The 27,250-nt window shown below is 36.4% G+C and overlaps 1 protein-coding gene and 1 long non-coding RNA gene across 2 annotated transcripts in view; one reads left to right on the top strand and one right to left on the bottom strand.

Moving 5' to 3' along the window:
• sdk (sidekick cell adhesion molecule) overlaps nt 1-26,850 on the bottom strand; it is a 75,490-nt gene extending 48,640 nt beyond the window's left edge. Inside the window, 2 exon segments of the mRNA XM_068297144.1 lie at nt 25,720-26,060; nt 26,768-26,850. Of these exon segments, the coding sequence (XP_068153245.1) occupies nt 25,720-25,882 (163 nt within the window). The 5' untranslated portion in view covers nt 25,883-26,060; nt 26,768-26,850.
• On the top strand, nt 18,052-18,706 carry LOC137587281 (uncharacterized). The gene is made up of 3 exons (XR_011033912.1): nt 18,052-18,214; nt 18,296-18,387; nt 18,445-18,706. It is a non-coding gene; the product is annotated as an uncharacterized lncRNA (long non-coding RNA).
• Nucleotides 26,851-27,250: the final 400 nt, after the last annotated feature.

The raw sequence follows: 27,250 nt of genomic DNA, 5'->3' as shown, positions 1-27,250 counted from the left end.
TCTATTAGCCTGCTGCTAAAGTAGCAAGCAGCAAGCAAGCAGCCCGCAGCAAAAGCAGCACCATAAACCAGATGCATTTCTCATTCTCTTCTTCTTCAAAATGGTAGAAGGATTTACTTGTCTTCTGTCTGCATTCTAGTGCTATGGCGCCTGAATTTCGGGTTCTCTTTCCCTCTCTTTGGGAAGGGTATGTCTGATGTAGTTGGCTGTTTTTAGAAGACGGCTGGCTTGTTGAGTCGTAGTTTTGGTTTTGATGCTCTAAAAAAGAAAAAACTTTCTCGTATAGCAAGTTGTTGACAACAATGAAGGCGGCTCCACTTTAGACAGTTGCGCCTGAGCGCATTATTCTTAAATAAGTGCATTGGCCCTCTCCTCCACCACTACTAACTCTTTCTGTCTGGTGTTGTTGTGCATACATCAACTTTACTCCCTCGGTATATGATCTCTGTGTTTGTGTGTGTGAGTGTGTTGTTATCTCCCCTTCTACCCAAACCGCCCTTTTCAAGACATCCAAGAAGTTTTCTAGTGAGACAAACATTGTCATCATCATCCCCCCCCATCCTCGCCCTCATAGTCGGCGTCGTCGTTGTTGCCTTCTGACACAAGAAGACACTTTTATTTTTTTTTGGTTTCATTCTTGCGTATGTGTGTGTGTGTGGCTCTTGTTTGGCGATAAGCCATATTTTAATTAATGCCACAAAATGCACTCCAGAGAGAGGTTAAAAAAGGTGACATCATTACAGTTATGAGCATCATATGTGTGTATTATCTAAAGATGAGCCATAAAAACGCACAAGTGAATGAAATTATGTTTCAACAGTGTCAAATCCGAGATATAAAAAGTATACAAATTGGTTGGAATCCATTGACAAGATCTTCTAATCTTAGGAAAATAGTTGGCCAGATAGAATTAGAAAGCATCGCTAATCACTTTGTTTAACTCTTTTGTGGAAACCTGCCCATTTGAAACCCTTCAATATATCGTCCCCTTTAAGTTACAAGAAATGCCCATGACCAACGTTGGGCTGGACGATACGAAGAGTTAGACGAAGGAAAATCAACTTGCAATACATTTTCCATTGAAATGCAACAAAAACAACAATTTAACTAAGCTAATCAAAGTGTCCCTTTGGCTAGGCCACAGTTAGAAACATTACATCATCACAGGGTGTATATCTGTCTGTCTGTCTGTGTCTGTGTGTGTATGTGTGTGTGGGTGGGTTTGTTTGTATGGAATAAAAAGAAGGTTTCCTTCAATTATTTGCTTTCTAAAGTATGACCTCTTCCATCTTCCACCCATTTCTTTCTTTACCCAAGCCTTTGGGCCCTATTTATACACACACATGCTCTAGCTCTCTCTCTCTCTCTTGCTTTGCTTTCCCACTTCCCTTATTGTAGTTGTTGACATTGTCAATGAGACAAAATGCAAAAAAAAAAAAAAAAAGCATATTTTTATTTTCGCATCAATTATTTTACATGCAACAACACACAGGAAGAGCAACAACTGTCACTACAACAAAAATTACAAAATTTATGTGAGAAATAAATGCAGTAACAAAAAAATTAAAGAGCATATTTATAACAAGCACAAAACTGTTAGTGCCTTAAAGTATGCTACAATATTTTACCACAAACATAAAAATGATTTTTTTGTAAAGAAGGAAGCATCTACGATATAAAAAAAATTACGTATACGCAATGTTGAAAGCATTTGAGATTTTTTTTCCCAAGAAACTATTTTGGCCAATTGCAAAAAGTTGCAACTCATTTAAATGCTTTTGAGTTTGTGTGAATCTCAAAACCTATTTGTATACAGATAGAAACCACTAGCCGATATTTTATTGTAATCAAATGAATAAAATGCTGTCTTTGCATAATTAGTTTATTACGTTTAACACAAAAAAATCAGTTAAAATCAAATTAAAACATTTCTGATGCTTGTTTCAAGCCCTCTTTACTCAATGACCTACTTGAGAGCCCGCATTGCAAAATCTAAAAAGAAAGAAATAGTACAAAATACAGGCAGACAGTTTGCACAGCCTCCTCAATAAGTATATCCTTAAGTGGCAGTGGCAAGAAGTGTTACAACTAAATTTAAATCGCTTTAAACTTTTCATGACAAATGCTGATTTATCCAATTTCGGATTATGCTTTATCCAAAGCTCCAATGCTACGATAAATGGAAAAATGGAATTTCCACAATTGTGTAGGTGGATTCCTTTGCGATAAATGAAAAATTGTTTATCCGATTTGCATTGTTTTGCTGTTAATTAAAAGGGGACCAATCTGAAAAACAATTACAATTGCCTATTTATTAAGGTTGTCTCTGAAATCCCAAGAGTAATCTTTGAGTGAGATCTTTGAAGGATTCGTTAAAGGAATTGAACACGTTTTTGTTATATGCCAAATATCAAATGCATTCATATGAGTATGGAATTGTGCTTTATTCCTTTTGTCGTCGTCGTCGTCATCATCATCGTCAGCTTCGTCCTCGTCGTCGTTCTTGTTGATTGAATTGAATTGTGCGCAAACCAAAAAGTCGAGTAAGTTTTCAACGAGCGTCTAATAGCAAATTGTGCCAAGTGAGTCAGTCAGTGTGTGTATATGAATATATAATGAAAACTTCACACGTACAACACCACACACCCACACACACACACACACACACACATTTAAGCCGTAACAAAACTTTTCTTTCAAGATGAAAGACGAGGAGTTCGAAAAAGGAAGGAGAAATAAATATTGTATAAGAGATGAAAAGGATTGGCGGGAAGAATTGCGTGTAAATGGAACGGTAACTATATAGTTATGACATTGACTTTGAAATCAAATTTATCCCTTTACCAAAGACGGCATTAACTCAATTATCAAGCAGCCAACTAGCTAATTAGAAAAGGCATTGATGTAGTCCGTATATAATACTTATATATACATAAAGTTTGAGTTATGTTTCTGTGATTTGGACAAACTTTTCAGTTTTTCCAGTTTTGCCAATTATGCCTCAACATTGGCATTGAATAAGCGTTTCAAGCTCTTTATTTGACACGGGCCAGCCCGCCCTAACGACCCACTCCCCACTCTCTCTCTCTCTCTCTCTCTCTCTCTCTGTGTGTGTGTCTGTATCTTTGAAAATTTTGGTGGACTCCTTAACAATGGGGAATGACACACCCACTTTGCCAACGCTACCGCCAGCTACTTGCCGCCACGCTAAGACTAAGATACCGACATAAAAAGGACACGAATCCTTTTAGGCCCGCAGCTGACATTTTGACGTTGACTTGGAGTAACATGGCAACCTTTCGTCTTTTGCCTTTTCTTTGGTTATATTATTTATTTTTAGGAGTCTCAGGTGCTACTACTTCTCCTCAATCCTTCAACCTCAACCAAAACGTCAAACAATCGAATGCATAAACTTGTTCTTAACTTATTTTATGGTACGACGACGAAATGAAAATGAATTTACTGCCATCGATTTCGGTCAAGAATCTATCAATTACTTAATTAATTAAATGAAATGTTGGCCCAGGAAACCCCCCACGCCCCCACCCATCAATAGCAATCAAATAAAAAACCCAAAATGCGGCCAACATTCAAAATTAAATGAATAATGCAATCCCTGAAGTAAAAGCTATTAATAGCAAATAGTAACTTGAACTTCCGGTCACTATATTTATCCATTGATTGATTGCAAAAAAAAACAAACTAACTTCATTCAGCACACCTTTTGTTGACTTAACTGACAGAAATCAGAGAGTTGCAAAGAAAAGGATCACAGGACCGCGAAAAGGGCACATCAATTTGTGGATTCGAGTGACACTTAATCTCAATACTTGATAAAACACAATACATATAGTTACGAAACCAAGGAGAGTAAGTTTTCCATTTTCCAATTCGATCAAGACTTACCTAGAAAGAAATGGAAGAAAAAGTAAATTAGAATTTTGAAATAGAAACATTTTATTTGAAAATTATTTAATGTCTATTTTATTATATACACACACGCATATAACATTTGTTTGCCTAGAATAAACAAAATTCTGTTGTCTTGTCATGCTTGACCAATAAAAGTGCGACAGAAACAGAAGCAAAAACTGTATAACAATTTTATGTATGTATGTATATTTGTATAGAAATCAAATCGAATGGGGAATTGACACAGATTTTTATTAAGCACGCCTAAAATTGACCCAAGTGACAAGAGAATTTTCGGTTGACAAATAAACAAAACATTAAATTGCGGCAAAGTGACGGGGTAAAGGAATGAGTTTGAGTTGGACTGGTGTGTTGGTCTTGGGGGCCACCAAAACACTTCATTTAAATGTTCACAAGGGGAATCCACAACAACAACAACTAAACACAAAACACCAAAAAGGAAAAGCCACATAAGCAGCAGCAACAGCAGCAGCAAAATAGCACTCAAAACGCAAATGAAATGCAATCTTTCAACAAAAACGAAACCATCTACCCTATATGCAAATCTCTTTTCTTCTGGGGTAGACTAAAAACAAATTGCACGTTAAAAAGTTCTAGCAAAACAATAATTGAAGAACTTCAACCTTTTAGAGGGCATCGATTAGTCGAATCCTTATCTATCTCTATCTCAGTTTGAAGCTATAAACACAAAAAATTCTCTTTCTTCTTATTCTGCAGTGGCGCGCGAGTGCCAAAAGCCAGACAGACAGACATACGAACGAAACGAAAGATGAACGAACATGCGGATACCAGGGAATAAGAGCAACAAATTGTGTGAATTATGTATTGGCTGGAATGGTGATCAGAGGGGGTAGGATGGGGTGAAATGTTTGTGTTTGTGTTTGTGTGTGTGAGTTGAGGATGGAGATGGGGCAAGATGAATTGAATACAAATAAATAAAATCAAATAAAAACTGACAAGCAAACGACGGCATGGCACACGCGAATTGCGCCAAGCCTTGATGGTGGCACAGAAATGCCATTGTCGAGGAAACTGTCAAATAAAAACACACAACTATTTTCATTTTTGGGTATGTTGACGATGATTATCAAGACGACGATGACGATGATGATAAAGATGCACATGATGAACACAATGATCATGGCAATGAGGTACCAAGACATTGTAAATTACGCAAAAGCTCAATGTAGTGCAACATCGACATTAAGAAACACCTACAGTTACGTGTGTGTGTGTGTGTGTGTGTTAACTAACAGAGCAGTTACAAGAGTTTCAGTCGGTTGATTTATGAAACTCGATTTGGTTGATTGTTATTTATGTTTACACGGCAAACGCAATGAATCGCATGACATCATGAAAGATATACGGATGAGATCTGATCCTGAATGACCCATGCATAAGGTCATCTGGGTCACCTCTCATCTGTTAATTGTTTTCTTGAATTCGGCCGACTTTTTCCATAGTTTTTCAATTTCTTTTGGACTTTTTTTCTGCCTATTCTGTTTTTGCCTTTTGTTGTTTGCCATTATTTCTCTGTTTGTTCATAGTTTTATCGCCGATTTTTCTTTTATGAACGCATTTAAAAGTCATTAGTCGCAGGCCTCTCTCTGTCTCTCTCTCTCTCTATCTCTCTATATATATTACTTTCTGTACATAACTTAGACTCGTATTTAAAGCGAAGCTAACCAAGTTTTTTTCCAGGCTACGATATTCTCCTTCATAGCCGTTGGCTATTTCTCCTGTGTTACCTCTCTACCTTCTACCCGATTTCATCTCGCTATTCCCCCAAGATTGCTGTCATTAATTGTCGTTTCGTTTAGTCCTTTACATCTCTCTGGCAATGTGTGTGTGTGTGTCTCTCTCTACATGTGTGTATCGGCTTTTATGTCTGCATTTCAACAACGCCTTCATCTTTGCCTCTAAGCGTCTGGAATGGTATGGCTGGTCTGGGATGGGATGGTCTGCTTGCAGCATAATTATGTCCATTAGCGTGCCTTGACGTCGTAGTTGCAGGTCAGCAAACAACAGCCATTTGGCTCAATTGTCTTTAACACGTTTGGCAGAACTTCAAAACAAATTTCAACAACTCACGCAGCAGCAGCAGCACACAAACAATGAATAACACCCAGAGGCAACGGCAAGGGCCACCAGCTAAGGCAACAGCAGAAAGGGCTAATCAATAAAATGCTTCTACAACCATAAATAGCACAACATTTTTCTCATTCTATCAAACATAATTTAATTTTACAAAAACACTGAAAAAATTTCGCATATTTAAGCACGGCGGCCAAAAAGGGCACACGGCACCGAAACAGGAAGCCCTATTTATATACATATGTATATATATATATATTCACATGCATACTTGTAATATACAGATCCAGACGAGCATACAGGCATATGTATGTATGTATATACAATCATATACAGGCCAACAACCATATTAATGGAATGAGGAGACTTTGTTACAACTTAACACGCAATACTCAAGCACACAGCAAAACGAACCTACACGAAAGACAGAGAAATCACATACATACAAATATCCAAATGTAAAGCTATTTATATTACAATCATAATTTAAATAAAATAAAACCAATTACAATCAACAACAATGTGCTTGAGTAAATACTAAATAAATGTTAAGGTTTTTGCACTATAAATAGCTCTTATCCTTAGAATAAATAAGCAAAAGTATCCATTAGCTTCTCAAAATAAAAACTAATTTCTTGAGAAGACACCATCAAAGGTTATTCAATACAGCATATATGTACATATGTATGTATGTATGTATTTACATATATAATTGGAAACCTGTTTTTTAGAACACTTCACAAAGTCTGCCATCCTTCGAACTTCAATCAAGGGGAAACCTTGGGGAACATAAATAGTATACGCTTGTATTTCAACACATCATTAAGTTCATCTTTGTTGCTTCTTCTAAAAGGGCATTTACCCTGTATTTTGTTTAAAACCTAAGATAAGCATAGATAATAGGCATGATATTCGAGATTTGTAATTACATAGAGAGACCCAACACTAAGCAGAAAAGAAGATCGAAAGAAATGGAAGCCCTACGAAGAGGCAACTCTGATGCTGGGGCAACGACAACGCAGCACAACGAAGCAAGCATCAGTGCCATGTTGTATATGAACAAGATCGTTTTTAATTGATATGTGCCCCCGATTATAATTCCCTAGAAATGGCCACCACATCAATTTAAAGCGATGAAGAAAACGAAACGAAACAAAACGATGAAGGAAAATATAAAAAAACACAAAACAACAGCAAAACAACAAACCAGAAGCAGACAAACATTTCATCTGTAGTTTATACTGAAACTGGAACTCAAAACTCAAAACTCAAACTGGACATGGAACTAGAAGGAGAGTCATTTCAAGTTGAGTTGAATCGTTTCTTGTTTACATGCAAACAGGAAGTTCATATTTTAAATAAAACTAGACAGTCACGCACACATGAAGCAAAAATAAAAAGAGAAGCAACCAAAAAGAAACAAATCGAATAAATAAAAACGAGAGTGAAAGACACAGGCAGAGTATCATCATCATCATCATGATAGTCGTCGACGTCGTCATCGTTTTCGTTGTCGTTTACAAGCAATTAACATAGAGCCCTTTGACTTTTGGCCGCCACCATCAATGGATGATTCTTCCTCCTACTCCTTTCCTGAAGCTATCAGTAGCTGCTGCTGCTGGCCATCGTCTAATTTATGTAAATTATATGTACATACATGCATTTCTGATCGTCATCGGTTGTAGTAGTTGATAACAATTTAGATTTAGATTTCGTTTCTACAAAGGCGGCAACTGTTCTCATTCGATAACAAACGTTTGCAAACTACGCATGATAAGATAATTGATCTCTAGTTTATGCTTAGTTCCTAGGTACTATCCTATTCAATTGACTTTGTTATGGGGTTTCTCATTAATTTTATACCATTTTTAGAACTTGTCCCGTTTGGATCGGAGACTTCTTTTGTCTTGTAATAAATCTACTTTTGGTTTTGCGCACGCTCTTAATATGTACACCATGTGTGTCTATGAGTGTGTGTGTGTGTGTGAAAGAGTGTGCTCCTGTGTTTAAATATGTTTCTTGTGGCTACTAAGCTCACCTCTCTGTTGGATGAACAGACGGACATGCGGCATTTTTATTACTACAGCAAATTGCAAACTGCAAACATTCAGCAAAGCGCAACTGTGTGTGTGTGTTGTGTGTTGTTTGCCCACAAATGGCGCACACACACCGAACAACAAAACGGGACAAGAAAACACGTCTCGTACAACAGTAGAGCCAAGAACTCGCGGCAAATGCAAGCTATGGGAAAAGCCGCAAATGATAAAAATAATTTGACAAGCAATGCAAAAAAAAAAAAAAAAAAAATGGAAAAAATAAAAATAAATACAGAAAAGGAAATAAAATAAAATATAAATGTAGCAAAATGGTTGTTGCCGTGCCCAGGAAACCAAGAAGTGAACCGAACCCCACCAACCACACACAGACACAACACATCTAAGCAAACAAACAATAAATCCCAATGATGACGATGACGATGACGGCGACGAGGACGAGAACGAGAACGACGACGACATAGTCTACTACTGCTACTACTACGACTACCACTAAAACGTATTTGAAACTCCGCACCATGTTGTTGATGCTTCCGTGATGTTCTTCTCCTGGTATGATGGCGCTGCTTCTGGTTTCTTTCTTTTTCATTAGCAAACAAACAGGTGCGGTGGAAAAGGAGGACCCTGTGGTGGTGGCAGGACCCAACAACATCTAACCAGGAAGTGCGCTACAATGCACATTTCACGTTCTGAGGTTAGAGTGGAGTGTTCTGGAGCATTGGTTGGGAGACGATGTCGGTTGACCCCTACGCGTGATTTTCTGTTTTCTTTTCTCTTTTTTCTCATGGAGGGTTATGGCATTTTAAAAGAAGAGAAGAAAATACAAAAAGGTTAAGGCTGCTCTCTAGTTTTTGTCCTACAACGAGGGTTAATCCTGCAATACTGATTGATAGAGGACTTGAGACTTAAGCAATTCTTATAAGCGTATTATAGGCCACAATTTTAGTTTGAGGTTGTAAATAAGAAATGTCCTTTAATGTGATGCAATTGGTTTGTGTATAATCTTCAAAATGACTAGTTTAATCATCATCCCCAGTGTTTGATTGAGAAGGACTTTTTGCTTTTAAAAGGCAATAATGAAATATCTCTTGGGCTTATGTTTAAAGTTACTTTTATGATAACCCTCGTTAAATACTAAAAGTCTTCATTATTTTGTTGGCATTTTCTGAAACTTGGTCCCTCTCTCTCTCTCTCTCCGCTCTTTACACCTGCCTTCTCATACTGTCTATATCTCTCTCTCTCTCTCTCTCTTTCACTCACTTTGTATATGTATATGTTTTGTACATTTCGCCGGATTCTCTTGTAGGTTTGTTACTGCGTTTTTTCATAAGCCAAAATACATAAATTCCTTTTGAAGTTGGACAAACAACACGCACACACCCACACACACACTACAACAAAAGACCAGGGGCACATGGACAAAAATTTTGTAGTGCTCTTTCCCATCAACCCACAACGTCTCTGCCCATCGCCATCATCATCGTCTTCGTCGTCGTTGTGTTCCACAACTGAATGAAACATCGCGTCGCTGTTGTTAAATGATGCAAGAACCTCATCATCTGGTTTCCAGTGCCACTGATTCAGTTGCTGCATTTTATGATTATTCACATGTAATTTACAAAGGGATTCTATCTAACATTGCCCTTCTTTTTTTGGTTTTTATGTGTCACATATGTGCGGAGAGCTGCGAGCTCCGAGCTCCGAGCTGTGAGACCACAGTCAAATAACTCAAAGACCGAAAGCAACCAGCCAGCCGATCCCTCCCATCCCTACCGAAACCGACATCCTCGCCCACTAATCATATTTTTAATTATCAAGTCAAGTTTATGTTGCCTTATTTATTTATATTTTTGTTTTAGAAGCTGCAAATGATTTATGTTTATTTGGAATTGTATTTACTAATTTAATCATTTGAGAGATCAAAACAGTCTAGACTGTAGATCGAAGAAGGTTGACTAAGTTAATCTGTTGGGGCTTCTGTGGCATGATTCAGCTGTGCATAAAGAACTGCAGCGACTTGTGATAAACCTTCGAATGGAGTAAACGGAGGGTGGAGATTGGGAGGACTGGGGCCAACAACTGCTGTTGGCGTCTGATTGCCTTGTTTTTGCAGTTTGTCTTCCATTTGCTGATGATGAATCAGTTTGCCATTTATGAATCATGACAGACAACATATGCAAAGAAACGTTTTCTTAAAAAAAACCATATAAATACAAAATTAAATACTAATAAAATGCAATCAAAAGATACAAAGAGAAAAAAACACACACACACTGAAGCAAAGATAGCTAATTCGTACAAATTGATAAAATTTCTTGGTCAAGTAGAAATACATTTTCCGAATCAGAACTTTGTAAAGCAGCTGAAAGTTGGAGGATTAAGATTTTTTAGATTTAAAAAATAGTTTAGGAACTTATATCATATTTCATAAATTATAACGAATTTTAAGAGTAAATCAGCTGAAGTTACTTGTAAATCATGAAAATTCTTTCGTTTTCTTGTTGTTATTATGACAGAAAACACACATTAATGTGTAGTAAATAAAATGTATGCATAGTTTTTTTTTTTTTTTTAAAGCAAACGTATGAATACATGAGAGCGTATTTAATGAGTCGAGACATTCTTAATTGATGCTCAATTAAGCTGGCAGGCAGTCCTCTAAAGAAATGTGGAGTATGTAAGAGGGAGTCAGGGGGAATAAGAGAGACTAAGTAAGTGGGTTGAGCAACTGCCATGAGATGCCCATTGCCAGGCAGCTTTGCTTTTCTCAAATTTCATGAAAAATAAAATGTGAAGAGTCGAGGGGAGGTGTGCGGGTGCAGGAATATGCAGAAATATATATATTTTTTTTTATATGTACATGTGGTCGAGTGAAAGGGTGGAAGGGCAAATCTTTGGGATGGTTGCCGTGCGGGTGGATCGGGGGCAGGGACAGGTCGTGCTGTTAACTTTTAAGCAAAAATCTACAATGAACCGCCAAAAAGAAGGAAAAAAAGAGAGCAGCAACAACCAAAACGAAGGCAAAAACGCTTTATACACGCAGCCAGAATTAAAATATGTAAATTTCAAGTGCTTAAAACTGTTTCAGGAAAAACCAACAGAAAAACGAAAACAAAATGAACAAGAAAATTCAAAATTAACGACAAATGTGAAGAAAACACGTCACTAGAATGCTCTGCCTGTGTTAAGTCATCATCATTATCATCGTATTATGTAGGACAAGAAAAGTGTGGCTGCATATTGCTAAGAGCTAAATGCCTTTAAGTGTGACCACATTAAAAAGAAAACCCACGCCAACTAAAGAAAATTGCATACATATGAAAACCAAACGAAAAGTGTAACTGCATTTCGCTTTTAAAAATACATTTCCATATCAAATTGATTGAAAAAGAAACACACGAACATATGAAATTGTTGGTGAAATCTATATAATGGAGTTAACTGTCTGTTTAAATTACAAAACAGAAGAGAAATTCAAAATTATAATTAAACGTAATCAAATTTTAAGTAAATAGCCATAAAAAATGAATAGAAATAATATGTAAAAGCACAATAAGACGGTGATGATGACAGCAGCAGCAGCAGCAACAACAGGAATGTTTTGAAGAAAAGCAAAGAAAACAGACAACAACGAAAATAAACAAACAAAACAATTATACTAAACGCCCCCAGGCCAAGCATTTAGTTAATGTACTTCAAGTAAGGAGCGAAACCAGGAATCAGGGTCGAAGGGTCGGTTCAGGTTGGGGTCGTCGGTTCGCCGGTGAGTAAGCAGCTCTGGCGGCCAGAAGAGAAGAGCAGGGCTGAAAAGAAGCAAATAGCAGAAGCTACCAAAAATTTCGAACAAAACTTTTCCCAACCATTCCAAAGAAAGGAACATCAATACATAGAATACCTAACGTATATCGCCTCGAGTGACTTCACAAGCACGATAAGATTACAAGGAGATTCCATGAAGAGCAACAGAGAATGAATTAGGCAAAGAGACGTGCTTAAAACCAGAACGGAACTTACCTTAGATTACAATTGATTAATCGAATTTGAACGACCTATGTCAACGTGCCAAAAACTTTCATTTCATAACCATATAATATGTATTAAACTGTTGGCATAATAGAATCCTCTCTTCCTTCCTCCATTCTAGTAGGTATCGGAACTGCTGCCTACAATCTTTGACTTTCTAACTTTCGTTTGGTCAAAAAGTTAAAGCAATTATCTGTCTGGTTTTTTTTCTAAGAACGTTTGCCAAATTGAGCCTTAATTGTTAGATATTTCTGCATAATGTTATCAATAAAGATAATAATTTGGGTAAACACAAAATCCAACATTAAGAAATGAAAGGGAAAATTGTTAACTCCGATTACGTTTCAAAATTAGAAACAAATGCGCGAAAAAGAAAAAGAAAAACAGAAACAAAAACAAAAAAACAACCAAATGCAAACGAAAAGGAAAACGGAGGAAAAAGTGCTTTCACAAAATTTAACCTGATGATGTCTGTTGTCCAAACCACCAGCACAACCAGCAACAAGCCTCATCCCACCCTCCGCCTACACATTTTACTGGAGACTCTGCTCCAGTGAGCAACAGACAGAAAAGTTAACAATGCGCTAAGCACGATGATGATGATGATGATGATGATGATGGTGATGGTGATGATGATGATGATAATAGACATGCCCCCTCATCATGTTTGGCCACTAAATAAATTTCATATCAGTGGGGAGAGCTATGAGCAGTTCGGTCACCAATTATAAGTAATAACTCTCTAACCCATCTCCCCACCACCCCTTTAAGTAGAAAACAAAGAAAAGGCAACAACCAAGCGAGACAGACAGAGAGTGAGAGAGAGAAGAAAAAAGGGCCAACACAATTGGTCTGTCCCCTTCTTGTCTGATTGTCACACAACAGCTGCCACAAATTCCCACACAATCAAACAGAAATTGCTATGGTCTATCTTAATTTTAGGTGGCCCAACAATTACATTGGACATATTTACATACATATGCATAAATATATAGCTACCTATATACATACATCCGTACACGCATAGGTTATGGAAATGCTATGGTCTTTCTTTTTAATCAAAATAGTATAAGACAGTTTACTAGAGAAGATTTAATACACTCTTAAAAATCAAGCAATCGAAAATTTACCTCAAAAGTGGAAATTCTCCTTGTTCATTCGAGCAATTCGATGGATTGACGATCGGTTAACTTTTTCCATAGAAAGAAAATCTAATAACAAATGATCTTGCTTACCATCTGAAGTCAATTGGTCAGGCTGAGCAGCCGATTATAAGCATATTCTCATATACTCCCCAAATCGATTAAAGGGTTCTGTATATAGACAATAAAACCTACAATGTGTGTGTTTGCTTTATCATTCAATTAGCCCAAGATTTTACAATAGAAAGATTTGTTGTTAGTACAATTGCCACAAACCTTCCCCCACCCTCTCTTTTTTAGGGGCAAGGGGAGGGTTTACATAAGGTCTACATAGTAGCATGCAGTAAACATAAACTTTGAAACTTTACTTTTAGTGCCATTGTCCAACATATCGTTGGTATGTGGTGAATGCTCGGTTAGGGGAAACATTGCCAGGGAATGACAATAATTTATGTCAAATTAATTAAGATGTTTGGCGGTGCTTGAAGAGCGGAGAGAGAATGAGAGTACAACATTTTATTGTCTTCCACAATCCAAATTTACGATTTAAACCGTCGACCAACAACTCAACTCTGTCAATTCTTTGCAATGCTTTAGAACAATAGAACAAGACTTACTTATGCATACATGTCATATCATAATTACACGAAATAATTGTGTAATAACAAAAAATGAAGAACAAATGGTTGACATAAAAGATCAAAATGAAAAGAAGTGATGAGATGAGGTTGCTCGTTAGGTCGTCGGTGGGTCAGTTGAGGTTAGAAGTCTGTGGCTCAGTCAATTCCATAAATTAGTCAAACTTAGAATAGATCTCTCACTCAAGATGGAGCAAGAAACATTTGTACATAGATGGTGAGATGCTCTAACCATTTTCTCAGTTTAATTAAAGCTTTTTAGGGAAAGTCTAACAATAACCACAAGACCATAGAGTCACTTCTATACATATTTTATTAATTTTATTTAAATAAATTGAATTTCCGAATTGGCTTTGTCAATGAATGTAAATGTTTGTTTATGAGCTCGTAAGTATCTGTGTGTGTCTGTCCGTGTGCGTTTGTGTGTGTAGCCAAAAGACTGTAGATGACATTATTGAAATAGATTTGTCTGTTCAAATATTTTACTTATGTTTGAGAATATTTGTTGAATAATTTGTGATTATTTATTATCAAGAATGAACTATTTCCTATTGAGGTTGGCATTTTGTCGTAGGCAATTGAAGATTCCAACTAAAAAGTGAGTCTAACCGCCAATTATCACAGAGTCCGAAACAATGATTTGAAAGACAAGACATAACCTTATTTAAATAAGTAAACAATGAATTAACTTTCAACTCTATAAAGAATGTATAACTAAATTTTTACCTAGACTGCAAAATAAGTTTTCATTTTCCCCGAAAATCTGACTTTTTTTGGATTTTCTTCTGATAGTGACAAATGTAACGAATCTTGAAGAATTTTTGAAGAACTTCCGCAACGTTTACTGCTCGCATTACATGCAACAGGTGCACATGTCGTATGAGTTATTCAATTTATTACGCATACGACAAGTGATTTCTGAAAATGAAACAGTCTCTTGATACAGAGGAGATAGTGAAACATGCATTCTTTGGCTTATATGCTAAACTGGTTTCACCATAAAGTTTCTTTTTAATTCTTAGTTTTTGTTTTCTTTGTATACTTACAAACTAAAATCTGATCGTTAGGTCATTTGTAAACACTTACCTACAAAGAAAGAGAAGAAAAGGAGAATTAATAAATTTGTTGTTCAGATGTAACTGAGAATAAAAAGTTACATTGACTTTGATTCGACTCAATTTTGTTTTTATCACCAACCACGTGCCTGGCCATACACAAATAAGAGGCAGGGGCACAGCCGTTTGTTGTTTATCAGTTTATCAGTTGGGCTTATTTGTTTGTTGTTGTTTTTGTTTTATTTTTGTTTCGGTTCTTTCTGTGTCATGTCCAATTTGGTATATCGATGATGGATGTTGCACAGCGATTAGCTAATTCTACTCCAACACCAAATCAACTAGAGAGACAAAAGGTGAGGTGTTTGCTTTTCAATGGGCGGGTTGGGGGGGGAGGTGTCTATTGTATGTTTGTGATACGATGTATTGGATGAGTAGGGAGGGGGTGGTGAGGTGGATTGAGGGAGGTAAATGTGGGCCATGCAAACGAGTTTCTGTCGTCAACTGTAGAGGAGAGAGAATTGTGCTTAAGCCTCCTCAACCCCCCTGTCCCCTCGTGATTCTACTTCTGTGTTGTTTCAGCACTTAACCACATGTATGCCAATGGCATGAATCATGCATATTGATCTCTTCACCCAATATTGTGTGTGTGTGTGCCTGTATGTATACATGTGTATGAGTGAGTCAGTCAGTTTTTGTTGGGTTTTTCGGTTTTCAGCGTCTTTTTTCGGGTTTCAACTCTTTCTCTTTTTGCCACACTTTGTCTTTTTTTGTTGTTGTTGCTGTCGTTTTGTTTTCCGGGCCTGTTTCATTGATGATGATGACGACTGTGTGTGCATTGTGTGTGTGTGTGTGTGTGTGCGGATGTATTGGCAACTGTTTTTAGCCAAGAATACTAAGCAAAACAAGAAACGGAAATACTGGTCAAGCCAGAATGTGTTTCTGAATGCATTTTAGCAATGCAAAAAATGCTAAATAAACCAAAAAAAAAAACCAAACCAAATATGACAATTATTTAGATTATGCAATTTTAATGGATGCCTCCACTTGTCAATCAATGGATCGAACTAATAGAAAGTAATGTTAAGGGAGAAAGTGAATAGGGAGAAAGAAGCATGATGCAATGGAAAACCTTCCATTACTCCAATGAGTGCAAGTGAGATGGCCTTAATATTAATAATAGTCCTTCCTTAATTAGAATCTAGCTCTCCCATGAAATATTCAGTTTTTTGCTTGTCTCAAATCGTTTCCATTTGCATTTCTTTTGGCTCACAGAAAACGCATTTCATTTATATTAAGAAAGATGAATAAAAATTATAGTATCATTAAATATTCCCCCATAAATAACAATAATAATAATAACAGCAATAGCAGCAGCACAAGTGAGCTAAATAAAAGAAGAAGAAACATAGTGGTAGATGACTAAACAGATGGAACAGAAAGAAAAAAGAAAAAAAGTGGCCACAATTAAGTGTCAACTAAGGATGACGGCGCAATGAACAAATGGCCTCTAAGAGGCTCACCTCCCCATTCGTCCCGCCAAAGACGACACGAGAGAGCGACACAGAGGGTGGTGGGGGTGAGAGAGAGAGAGAGAAGTTGCCTGAAGTAGGTGGATCAAAATGCAAACACTAGGTAGTGAGTTAAAAAAAAAAAAAAAGAGAAAAAACAAGAACCAAGCAACAGAATAACTTCAAATGCAGCAGTAGAATAGGGAATGTTGTGGGGGGGGAGGGAGGGGCCAAAAGTGGCGGTCTAGGTCTTGGTTTGTTGCCATAGCTTTGTGGTAAGGGTGGGAGGGGGCCGGAAGGGAGAGTTAGAGGAGTGGGATTTTGACGTGCGCAAGCACTGAAAATATGCTTCTTCTTCATCACGTCTCTTCTCCTTTTTCTTCTTTCTACTTCTACTGCTGCCGCTGCTTTTTCTTCTTCACTTGTTTTATTTGTTGGTTTGTCGCGTTGGTTGGGGCTTATTTAATATTTAAAAGCGCGCGTCAACAGAAACAACAGCAGCAGCAACAACAACAACAACAACTACAACAAGAAGAGCAACCCGCTGGAGGCTTGCAAGACTCTTGGACCTCTCTACCTTACTGTGTGTGTCAGTGTCTGTGTAAGTGTGTGTGTGTGTGTGTGTAACTCTTGTGACCACAGAGGAATGGGGGGCTAGGAATTGAAAGGCAAAGAAGTTGGTAAAAGGTAAGATGAACCACCACCACGACCAGGACAAAATGAACAACAATAAACACGCAGAAGGGGGATGGGACCAACAAAAAAAAAAAAAAAACCAACAGAAAATGCGGCATCGTGCCTGTGATTCAAGTCTATATAAAAAATGATAAAGCGTGTAAAATGTTTGCATAATAAAATTAACACCCAATCGCCAAAAGCGTCACCAGAGAGTGCGACAAGGGATGGATGTGGTCTTCCCCAAGCACCACCCACATTAGTCTCAAATGGGAAAGCTACCTTCTAAGATCAAAGAGTCCTTAAATGACAATAAGTCTAAATTATACACCACTGGCCATTGGTTTAGGACCATCCAGCTTCAGTTTTCTGCAACTCAATTCATCAATATACAAACAAAACAATTTTACTCTCATATTATCACATACATATGTAAATTTCATAGCATACTCGATTTTTATGAAAATGTTTCTTCTAGTTCTTCTAGAGCTATATGATATAGTGGTCCGATCCTTATGGTTTTCATACTTTATTTTTGCCGGGTAATAAAAACCCCCCGAAAAAAAATTTCAGCCCGATAGCTCTTAAGACGGCTGAGTAAAACGCGTACGCACAGACGGACGGACAGACGGACATGGCTATATTAACTCAGCTTCTCATGCTGATCAAGAATATATGTATATACTTTATGGGGTCGGAAACGTCTCCTGAATCTGATCAATTTTATAATACCCTCTGCAAGGGTATAAAAAACCAATTTTTGTGAGATTATTTTTCATAAATCTTACTATCAATGAAATGAAAATCAAACTGACATATGTACATACACATATTTCAATTGACATTTAGATTTCCATTTTTTCTGAAATCAAAGTTGGCACTGCCAACATGAAAAAATCATAGTACTCAATCGAGAATCCCATAACATTCAGTCTACTTTTATTCACAAGACGGTTAACACGTCGTTCCCGGAACAAAATGAATAAATAAAATTAAAATTCTTTTTTTTGGAAATTCGGAGAAAAAAAGAATGTAAACTAAATTATTTTTGTGAAATTTTTTCAACACCAAAATTTGTGTCTAGTCCTAAACGTAAGAACGAAAGAAAAAAAACCAAAATTATCTAAGTTAAAGTGCATCAAGTGATAAGCGTTTTCATAATCTATTTTGCAGACGAACAAGCACATGGAAGGGGAAATATGGAGGGACGAAGAATGTACTCTGGTAATGTGTTTGATGGTGTTAAACACGATTGTCCATAGAAGGTATGTATGGGGGGTTAAGTATCCTTTTCATAGATTATAACTTTTGACTTTTTACAGAAACTATTGATGTAAACATTGATGGGTGACAAGATTTTCTGGTGATTGAAGAAATATATTATTATTCTTTATGTTGTTAAATAAATCACGAATTCCATGACGGTACCGGTTCGGCGCTCAGTGCACTCTGGGTGTCAATTGCAGTTTTGCGTCATGGACAAATAATGAACTATGATGTAGAACTAGGATGTGGAGTTTAAGATAATGAACACAAAATAAAAATAAAATTATCTTCTGCTGATATTTGAATACACCAACAAAATTACTTGTCTTGATTTGTTTCTGGAGAAAGATTGTACAAATTTCGACATAATTCGTGTAAGTAGATAAGAAATTCGACCTTCTGTTTCTACAAAAAAGTATCTATACATACACATTTATGTAAACATATTTACATATGTGTGTGTGTAGTACTTGTGGATGTAGGTAAAAGTGTGTGTGTGTGTATGTTGTATAGTCTATAGAGTATAAAGAGAAAAAAGAACCTTAAACTACCTGAAAAAGACTAGAAAAAAGAACTTGAAATCACATGTGAGGCATATGGAAAACAGAAGAAGCAAAAGAAGTGAAGAGATGGTAATGGAAGGGGGGAGGGGGGGCGAAGTAGGAGAAGTTGCAGTTGGAGTTGGCCTGAGCCATGAAGAAGCACCAACTGCAAAAGGTAAACATGAACAATGACTGCGCGCCTGTCGCTGCTGCTGCCGTTGCTGATGATGTGTGCCGACTGCGTGCATTTGAGTGCAGTCAAAGACCGGAAATGTCTAATGATAGCACACAGACACACACACACACTCATAACCACACACACACACACACTAATACTCGGTAGTATAGAGAGACAGAAGCAAAAGTCTCAGTTTGTGTCGCCAAACAACGTTGGCCGCCGAGCCTTTGACTTGGACTTCCAATTTGCACCTGCCTTTTGTCTTTGTCATATCCCAGAACCACCTCACTCACGAATTTATTCACTCATTTTTTGTTTTTGTTGTCTTTTTCTTTGATTTCGATCGTCGCTTCTTTGTGTTAAGTATGCAACTCGCATAAAAACAATTTACCATTTTGTATGCAGTTTATTCAAATGTTGAAGTAAAAATTCCATCAAATCAATGCCTCTAAGAGAAGTCGATTTTGAGTTACCCACTACCGAAAAGCAATCACTTCTGAATATTGGTAATGATATACCCATTCATTCGTATAAAATTAAAGGGTAAAAGAAGCGCTTCTTGGCCTTGATTACCCTCCTTACCACAACCTCTCCCGCCCCCTCTCTTGACCAATGTGTAAGGGCATATTATTTTCGATCGTAAAAAAAAGATTTATGAATTCTTGATTATCAATTGGGAAATAATTTTTGATTTTTTTTTTACGTGGCAAATATTACGTGCCTTGTATGTAAGCTCATTAAGTCTTACAAGTGTAATGGAGGTAAGTAAGTTTTCATTACATTTTCACATTCTGCTTCTTCTTGTGTTCAATATGTGTAGTTTTATTGTTCGCTAATTGAAATGCAAGGCAAGAATTAAGAAAAGTTTCTAAAATAAAAACAAAACAAAACTATTCTTAGAAACTGAAGCTCTATATTTGATTCAAAAAAATCGAAAGGAATCAATACCAGGAGGTAAATATTTCATTTTAAAGACAAAGTGAAATTTTGCAAAGCATTTCTGCATACACATTTTCTATATGATTAAATATCATGCTCATAATTATAAACGTCGGGGTCACCCACTCCTTAAAATAAACAAACACACACGCACATATAAAGAACAAACAATAACAAGCTGGGCATGCAGCCAGCGGCCTCTTTGATTTTCAGTTTAACTTGCCCCCAGCTCCACAACCATCAACCATCATCCCCCCCTTCTGTTCCTTCTCGCTCCGCATCATCTTGTACCCAATCGAAATTCCCAAAATCCAAATCCACAAATGTTGTCCAAGTATTTGTTTATTTTGTTTTGATGATAAAATATGTTATTGCTATTTTAGCTATTTGGTATGTTTTGTTTGGCTTTGTTGTCGGCCTTTGGGCGAATTATTACACATCGATTGTGGGTAAGGGCAGAAGAAGTGCAACAAACATTTTTAAAATTCACCAAAAAAAACTAAGGAGAGAGAAAACAAAAAAAGGGGAAATATAAATAACAGCAACATTCCAATAATGAAATGCATCAACTTTCTCGATTTTATCAAATGATTGATAATAAAAAAAAAAAATGTTTAACAAAAAATCTCTATTAATCTGCAGAACGTGACTTGATGGATATCATACGAAGAATGAAAACAAAAACGCACAAAAACTGCAACCGAAAATTATTAAACAAAAAACACTAACAACAAATAGCTTTGGCAAATTTAAATAATGCTTAATGGAATAAAAATTCATAGAAATACAAACAATTTAAACGAATTTGATCACAATATAAATAATTAAATATTTGTGGCAATCTAAATGTCAAATAAGCCAATGGACAACCTTAGCCACTCCACCTATAACTTGGCTGGTTTTCTTTAGATATTAATGAAATTTAATATGTCGGTAGATAGTTAAAACAAGTATTAGAGTAGTAAGTTTAAGACACACACACTTTTAATATTGAGTCCTTTTTCTCATAAACTTCATTTAGACTTGATTATAATTTATGAAATTCTATTCCAATTCTCTTTTGTCACTGAAACTGAATCACTTTGTATTTTATCTTAATGCTTTATAGTTATTATTATTATTTAAAGTTAAATTTAAATTGTGTTTCCGTTACCATCGTTGTTTTTAACGGGAATATGTCAAATTGGGTTAGGACCCTGAAATGACTTTGCCCAAACAGCAGTCGCGCAGCATTGTCAACATTTTTATTAATTTAATTTTTTTTATTTTTCTTGTTCATTTATGTTCACACGGTTTCAGCATTTATTTGCTTAACTGTATTTCTGCTTCTTCTTTTTTTGAATGCAATCTGACCTAAGTGACAATTTTAGTTTCAGAGTCGTCGTCGTCTCTGTCTGAGACACTGAGTCGTCTCTCAGTCTTCTGGCCTTGCAAAAGGAAGCAAAATTGCTGACAAATGAAATTCTTAGGACGCTGTGAGTAGTAATCTCAGCAGTGTAATGAAAGTAGGTAGCTAGTAACAGGTGTGTCTGTGTGTGTGTCTGTCTCTGTGTGTCAATTCCTATCAAACTGTAGTGACAACTTTGGAATATTCACAGGCAATGCAAAAGAAATTCTGTTTGTCCAGCTGAATTTTGTTGTTGTCTTTCCGTTTATACGTTTATATTTTGGCCTTTTATTTTTGTGTCTTCTTGAAACGAGGGTTCACCAAAAAGTTTGTTGACATAGGCAAACGAAAGACGATATTTGTTTTTGTTTACAGAATCTTCTCTCTCAATTCGGATATTAATTAACTGGAAAGTATTTAGAAGTTATTTATCTCTCACTCAACAAGAAAGACAACAACATTCAATTCTCACCTCGTGTGGTGAGTATATTTTCAATATAATTGGCTTCAAAACTCTTTTTCACTCCGTTTTGTTTGTTCGTTCGTTCGTTCGTTCGTTTCATTCATTCATTCATTAACTTGTGACTTAAATTTAATAGTTGCAACGAAATCGCTTTTCAAGCCAAATAAAGAGCAACAATAACAAAATAAACTGAAATTAAATGGCTTTTTAAGCTTCTTTACGAAAATAAAAAAAAATATATATATATAATATACTTATACATTTAATGAAATGAAAAACAAACGTTAGAAAAAAATGGCCAAAAAGAAATTGCCAAATTGAATTGTGTGAAAAATGATGTAAAGAAAACGATAACAACAACAACAACAACAACGAAAGCATTGCAAAAGTTACCGGAAACTAAACAAGTTTCACCCATTCACAATGATATCAAATGATGTGATATAACATAAATTGAAAAGGGATTTTTACTATCAAAAAGATTATATGCCAATCACATCCAAACGAGATCGTGATACTTAAACCTTGGTGGAGGCTACTTAGTTCATCCTTGGAGGTTTATAACGATATGTAAACTGATTAAGAGCTTAAAGTCATCAAGAATAGGTTAAGATCATTCATCCATGGTTTATTCAGCAGATGGAATATGTTTTCTAAAGAATCAAGTTAATAAATCTTTAAAAATTTTAAACATTGGAATGATCTGTCTATTTGAATGACTTATTAATGGTATAGTCCTTGTAGATGATTTTGTAATGATGATTAGTTTTGAGTTAGAAATGAGTATTCAAAAGCAACATTCGTCTGATTTGGTTCTCAATTCATTGATTCTTCTTCAATTTCAATTTCATATTAATAAAGTCAGTTAAAGAAACGTTAATAAAACGCCTAGAACTTGTACCAGATGAAAGATGTTAGAAAAGTCCTAGGAAAAGCGAGAGGATCTACAAAAAGTGAATAGTTTCTTTGGGCAAAAGAGAAAAGAGAGTTTCGAAATATGATTTAGACCTATCATCATCATCGACAAAGTGCTACGGATTGCCATTTTGTTTATGGTTATCCCGCTGCTGTTGCTGCTTATCATCATCAGCATTATTCAACATTTGCAACACCAACTCCGTGTGAGTGTGTGTGTGTGTGTGTGTGTGTGTACAATATATAATTTTATGCGGTGTTAGCTTGTTGCCTCCTTGCCAAAAACAAAAGCCAACCAACTACAAATAACACAAAAAGCCCAGTAAAAGATAAGGGGAGATAGAGTAAGTGCAGTTGAGAGGGGTCTGTGTGGGGGGGGGGAGAAGGAGAGAGCTGGGCTAGTTTTGGCTAGCTGATCAAACATTGTCCCGCTGCTTGTAATTTGGCATTAGAAATACATACACATACATGATGTTGACCAGAGTTGCCAACAGGCATGCTGATTTTTGCGCTATTTATGCAATAGAGCTGCCTCCCTCCCTCCCCGCCATCTGAACCGTTTTGTTGTTCACGCGCCTATACCGCATGGAATTGTTATTACCAATATTATTATTGTTATTTATGCCTGATACACAGAACCCGATGCCTGATGTCCTGATGTGTTGCTTTACGTCAATAAAAATGCATTAGAATAATTCCCCGGTCCGGCACATTTTTTTTTTTGTTGTCCCGTTTGTTTTGGCCCGAAATCCGGGGGTCAATCATCAGTTGCTGGTAATGCAATAAAAATCCAACAATTTTATGTACCTCTTTGGGATTTGTGTGCAATATATGTAGTGATGGATGTATGTACTTGTGGGTATATTTGTTTTGTCCGGAAGTTTGCAACATAAGTATTTCCGACTTAACAATGAATTCTTGATCACTTGATAAGTTGCTCCTCCTTTCACTTTCATTAAAAAGAGACTTAATTCTAATGTTATACAAATTTATGAATACTTCAAACATCTTTCAGCATTCCATTATAGCTTTAGGAAACGTTTTTGTCAATCCTAGAATGACATTTGGACACTCAAGACAATATATTTTGGAAAAAATTAAAGGTTTGAGAGTAAGTCAAGTTAGAAAATTATAAATTTAACCATAATGCTTATGTCTAACTATCGCAGCCAAAGTATGCGATAGTTTGTTAACCAATAGTGGCATTTAAAATCGAATGAGGGCATGGAGCCGACGACGATGAACTATAATCTAAGATTTTCAATTTCAACTTTACCTTTGGAAAAGAAGGAAGCAAAAAAAAAAAAAAAAAAAAAAAAAAACGAAACGAAAAGAACAACAACTACAGAAAAACCAGTTAATACTGAGAAGCCAGTTTATTGTCCACAGTTTGATAGCCACTGTGATTTTGCTGTCAGCACCAAAGGGAGGGCGTTCAGAGGAGGCTGGACCACAAAAACATAATAAAAACACAGCCTAGAATCATGTCACACAATGTTGATGATGATGATGATGATGATGGGAACACACCGCACACACACACACACACACACACACACACACTGATTGAAATTGTTTGGGGGTGTGGATAATCGAATTTTTTTTGGCTTAGACATGCCAATATGTTATTTTTGCATTTCAGTTATGAAACAGGTGAAAAAACGTTTTTTTTTTTGATCTATTGAATACAAAGACCACAGCAGAAGCAGGAAACATGCATGTATATTTAGCTGGGAAACATTTTAGAAGAGTGTAACCACAAAAGGGTTGCATTTAATGCGTTAATGGCTATTATAAAGCTTTCTGCAATAGTTTAATAATTCATAATATTATGGTTAACGAATAATCAATGTATCTTAACTACATACATAAGTCTGATGAGAGTCAATAATCATCTTAATCTATCGATCAATTTTGCTCTTGTCTCCTTTTTCTTGATTACATTTTTTCCTATTTGACTCTAATATCATTCTGAGTCCTAATATATCTTTCATGTATCAAATTGAATAAGTAAGCGAATTTCGATCGTTGTCAATTCGTCATTCCTCCGATTACTAAGATAAACTGTCTGCAAATTGTATACTCTTTTCTGTAATTTCCCAGATCTCTAATAATTCGTAACTTGAAACAAATACCTATGCTCATTTTACTGTGATATTTGTGATAATGAAAAGCCAAATCGGAGTAGCCTTAAGCTATATGACATCCATATACATACATATGTGGAGTAATAAGAACCTTTCACAGTTGCTTATAGGGTCTTCATATTTCTCCGTCTCATGCATATTTTTTCAGGTAAAGTTTAAACTGAACACAGATCCGGACATAGCCGACCATTGGGGTAATATCCTATTCTGCTTTAGCCGATATAAGTTGTTCACTTGGCTTATTTTAATGACAATTTTGATCGAACTTTGAACCTGCAGATTCTTGGGTTCTGTTGGGTTCTTTACTCAACTTGGTTCACAAAACCAAACTATAAAATAAGGTTTTTCAAAATATAAAATAAACCAACAGAAACCAACAATTTTTACTTTGGAAAATTGTCGAAACGTGTGTTAATCTTGGAAAAGTTTATGGTATAATTTTATTAATTTTTTTGTTTTTGTTGCATCGACTTTACTTGGTTTGGCTTGGTTTAGTTTAGTTTGATAAGACAAATCGCTTAGTGAGGGAGAGGAAGAGGGAGAGAGAGAGAGAATGTGGAAAATAGAAAGAGACAGATAGAACGAGGGAGCCATGTTCCCACGGCTGTTTGTTTAGTACTTGTTTCTGGCAATCCAAAAAAAAAAAAAAAAAAAAAATACACAAAAATGTGTAAAGAGGAACTCTGAGTGAGAGAGAGAGCGAGAGAGAGTAAGATTGTAAGAGGGAGTAGGGGGAGAGGGAGAGGAACACAGAACTTACCCGCGTAACATGAGCAGCTGCTGCTGTCCAAATTGAATGCAAAGAAGCCGACGATGAGCTGAAGAAGAAGAAGCATTTTTCTTGTTGTTGTTGCTGCTGCTGCGGCAGCTTGAGTTGGACGACGCAGCGACGACGCCAACGATCGTCGCTGCCTGCTCTTCATTTGTGCCAGTTGTTGTTGTTGTTGTTGTTATTTTTGTTTTGATAGCCCCTTCACTGGAGGCTAGTTTTATGTTTTTCCTTTTTGACTTTATGAATTTTAAACTATGTTTTAAAGTTGATCTTTTATTGTTTTTGTTGTTTTATTAATACATTTATTTATGAAACATTTTGGCTAATGACTAAGACAGTCAAAGAGACAGAGAGAGAGAGAGAGAGAGAAAAAAGGTTAACAAAAATATGTTGCCACATTTTTGCTTTGTGCTAGCCATTCGCTTGTTCGCTCGCTCGCTCACTCACAACACACACACACACACGCACACCTGCCGCAGGTAGCGCCTAAGACTAGATAGCAAGAGAAAAAGAGAATAAGAGAGCATTTAAGACGGCGAGAGAGAGAGAGAGAGAGAGAGCGAGGCCTGCATTGATCGCGCCTTTTTTGTTACTTCTTTTTTTTTGTTTATAGCCCTCTCTTTCGCTCCTAAGTCGTTTCTCTCTCTCTCTCTTTCTCTTAGTCGTTGCTGAACCCTTTTGGGACTGGTTGCAAGAACTTGTTTTTTGTATGCAATTCTTTTTCTTTCAAACACACACACACACACACACACGGACACACAGAAATGTACACAGAGAGGCATACAAGCTCACAGATGGCTTAACACAAACACTCATACACAATTTGACAATTTGTTTTATGTTTTTCCATTCGCTATGTTTCTTCTTTCTTTAACAACAAAATAAAACCAGTAAAAAACACAATTTATATCAACAGAAAAAAAAGTAGTAAAAAAAAAAAACCATCTCAGATCTTCACATTGCGCGATCCCACGCATACATCTACAGCGTTTCTCTTTCTGTCTTTATCTCTCTTTCGTCTCCCTACTGCTTTTACGTTTACGTTATTTGCCCGAGAATGACCGAGCAACTCCAACAAAGCGACGACGACAACCTTCCACAACGCGAGCACAAAACAAACTGCGAAAATATACCGTAGCCTCTGCTGGCAGCGCTGTCGGTGGCATGAGTCTGTTACAGTGGTTTGCATACGCTTGAACATCTAGCCAAAACTTCAACATCATTTCGATGATACGTACTAGTCGAATGTGATTTAATCTTTAGGAGTGTTTTGCTATTGTCGGTATCAACAATAGGCAATTGTTTTAAATAAAATGCATAAGCAAAATATTAGAAGTGCATATTAACATTCAATGCAATTGCTTTCAATTAATGGTCTGCAAATAATTCAATTATGATATTGCAATCGAAATTCCAAATTAATACAAATCTCTTTGATCTACAAGCCTCTTGAGCTGCTCACATTCACAACCAATATTCGTGACAAATTACTTTGCGCCCACTGTCACTATGTTTTGCC

The sequence above is a fragment of the Drosophila tropicalis genome, unplaced genomic scaffold (genome assembly GCF_018151085.1).
Source record: "Drosophila tropicalis isolate 14030-0801.00 unplaced genomic scaffold, ASM1815108v1 contig_158, whole genome shotgun sequence".
Lineage (NCBI taxonomy): Eukaryota > Metazoa > Arthropoda > Insecta > Diptera > Drosophilidae > Drosophila > Drosophila tropicalis.
Note: the sequence above shows the minus strand (reverse complement) of the source record. Positions and strands in the feature narration are given on the sequence as shown.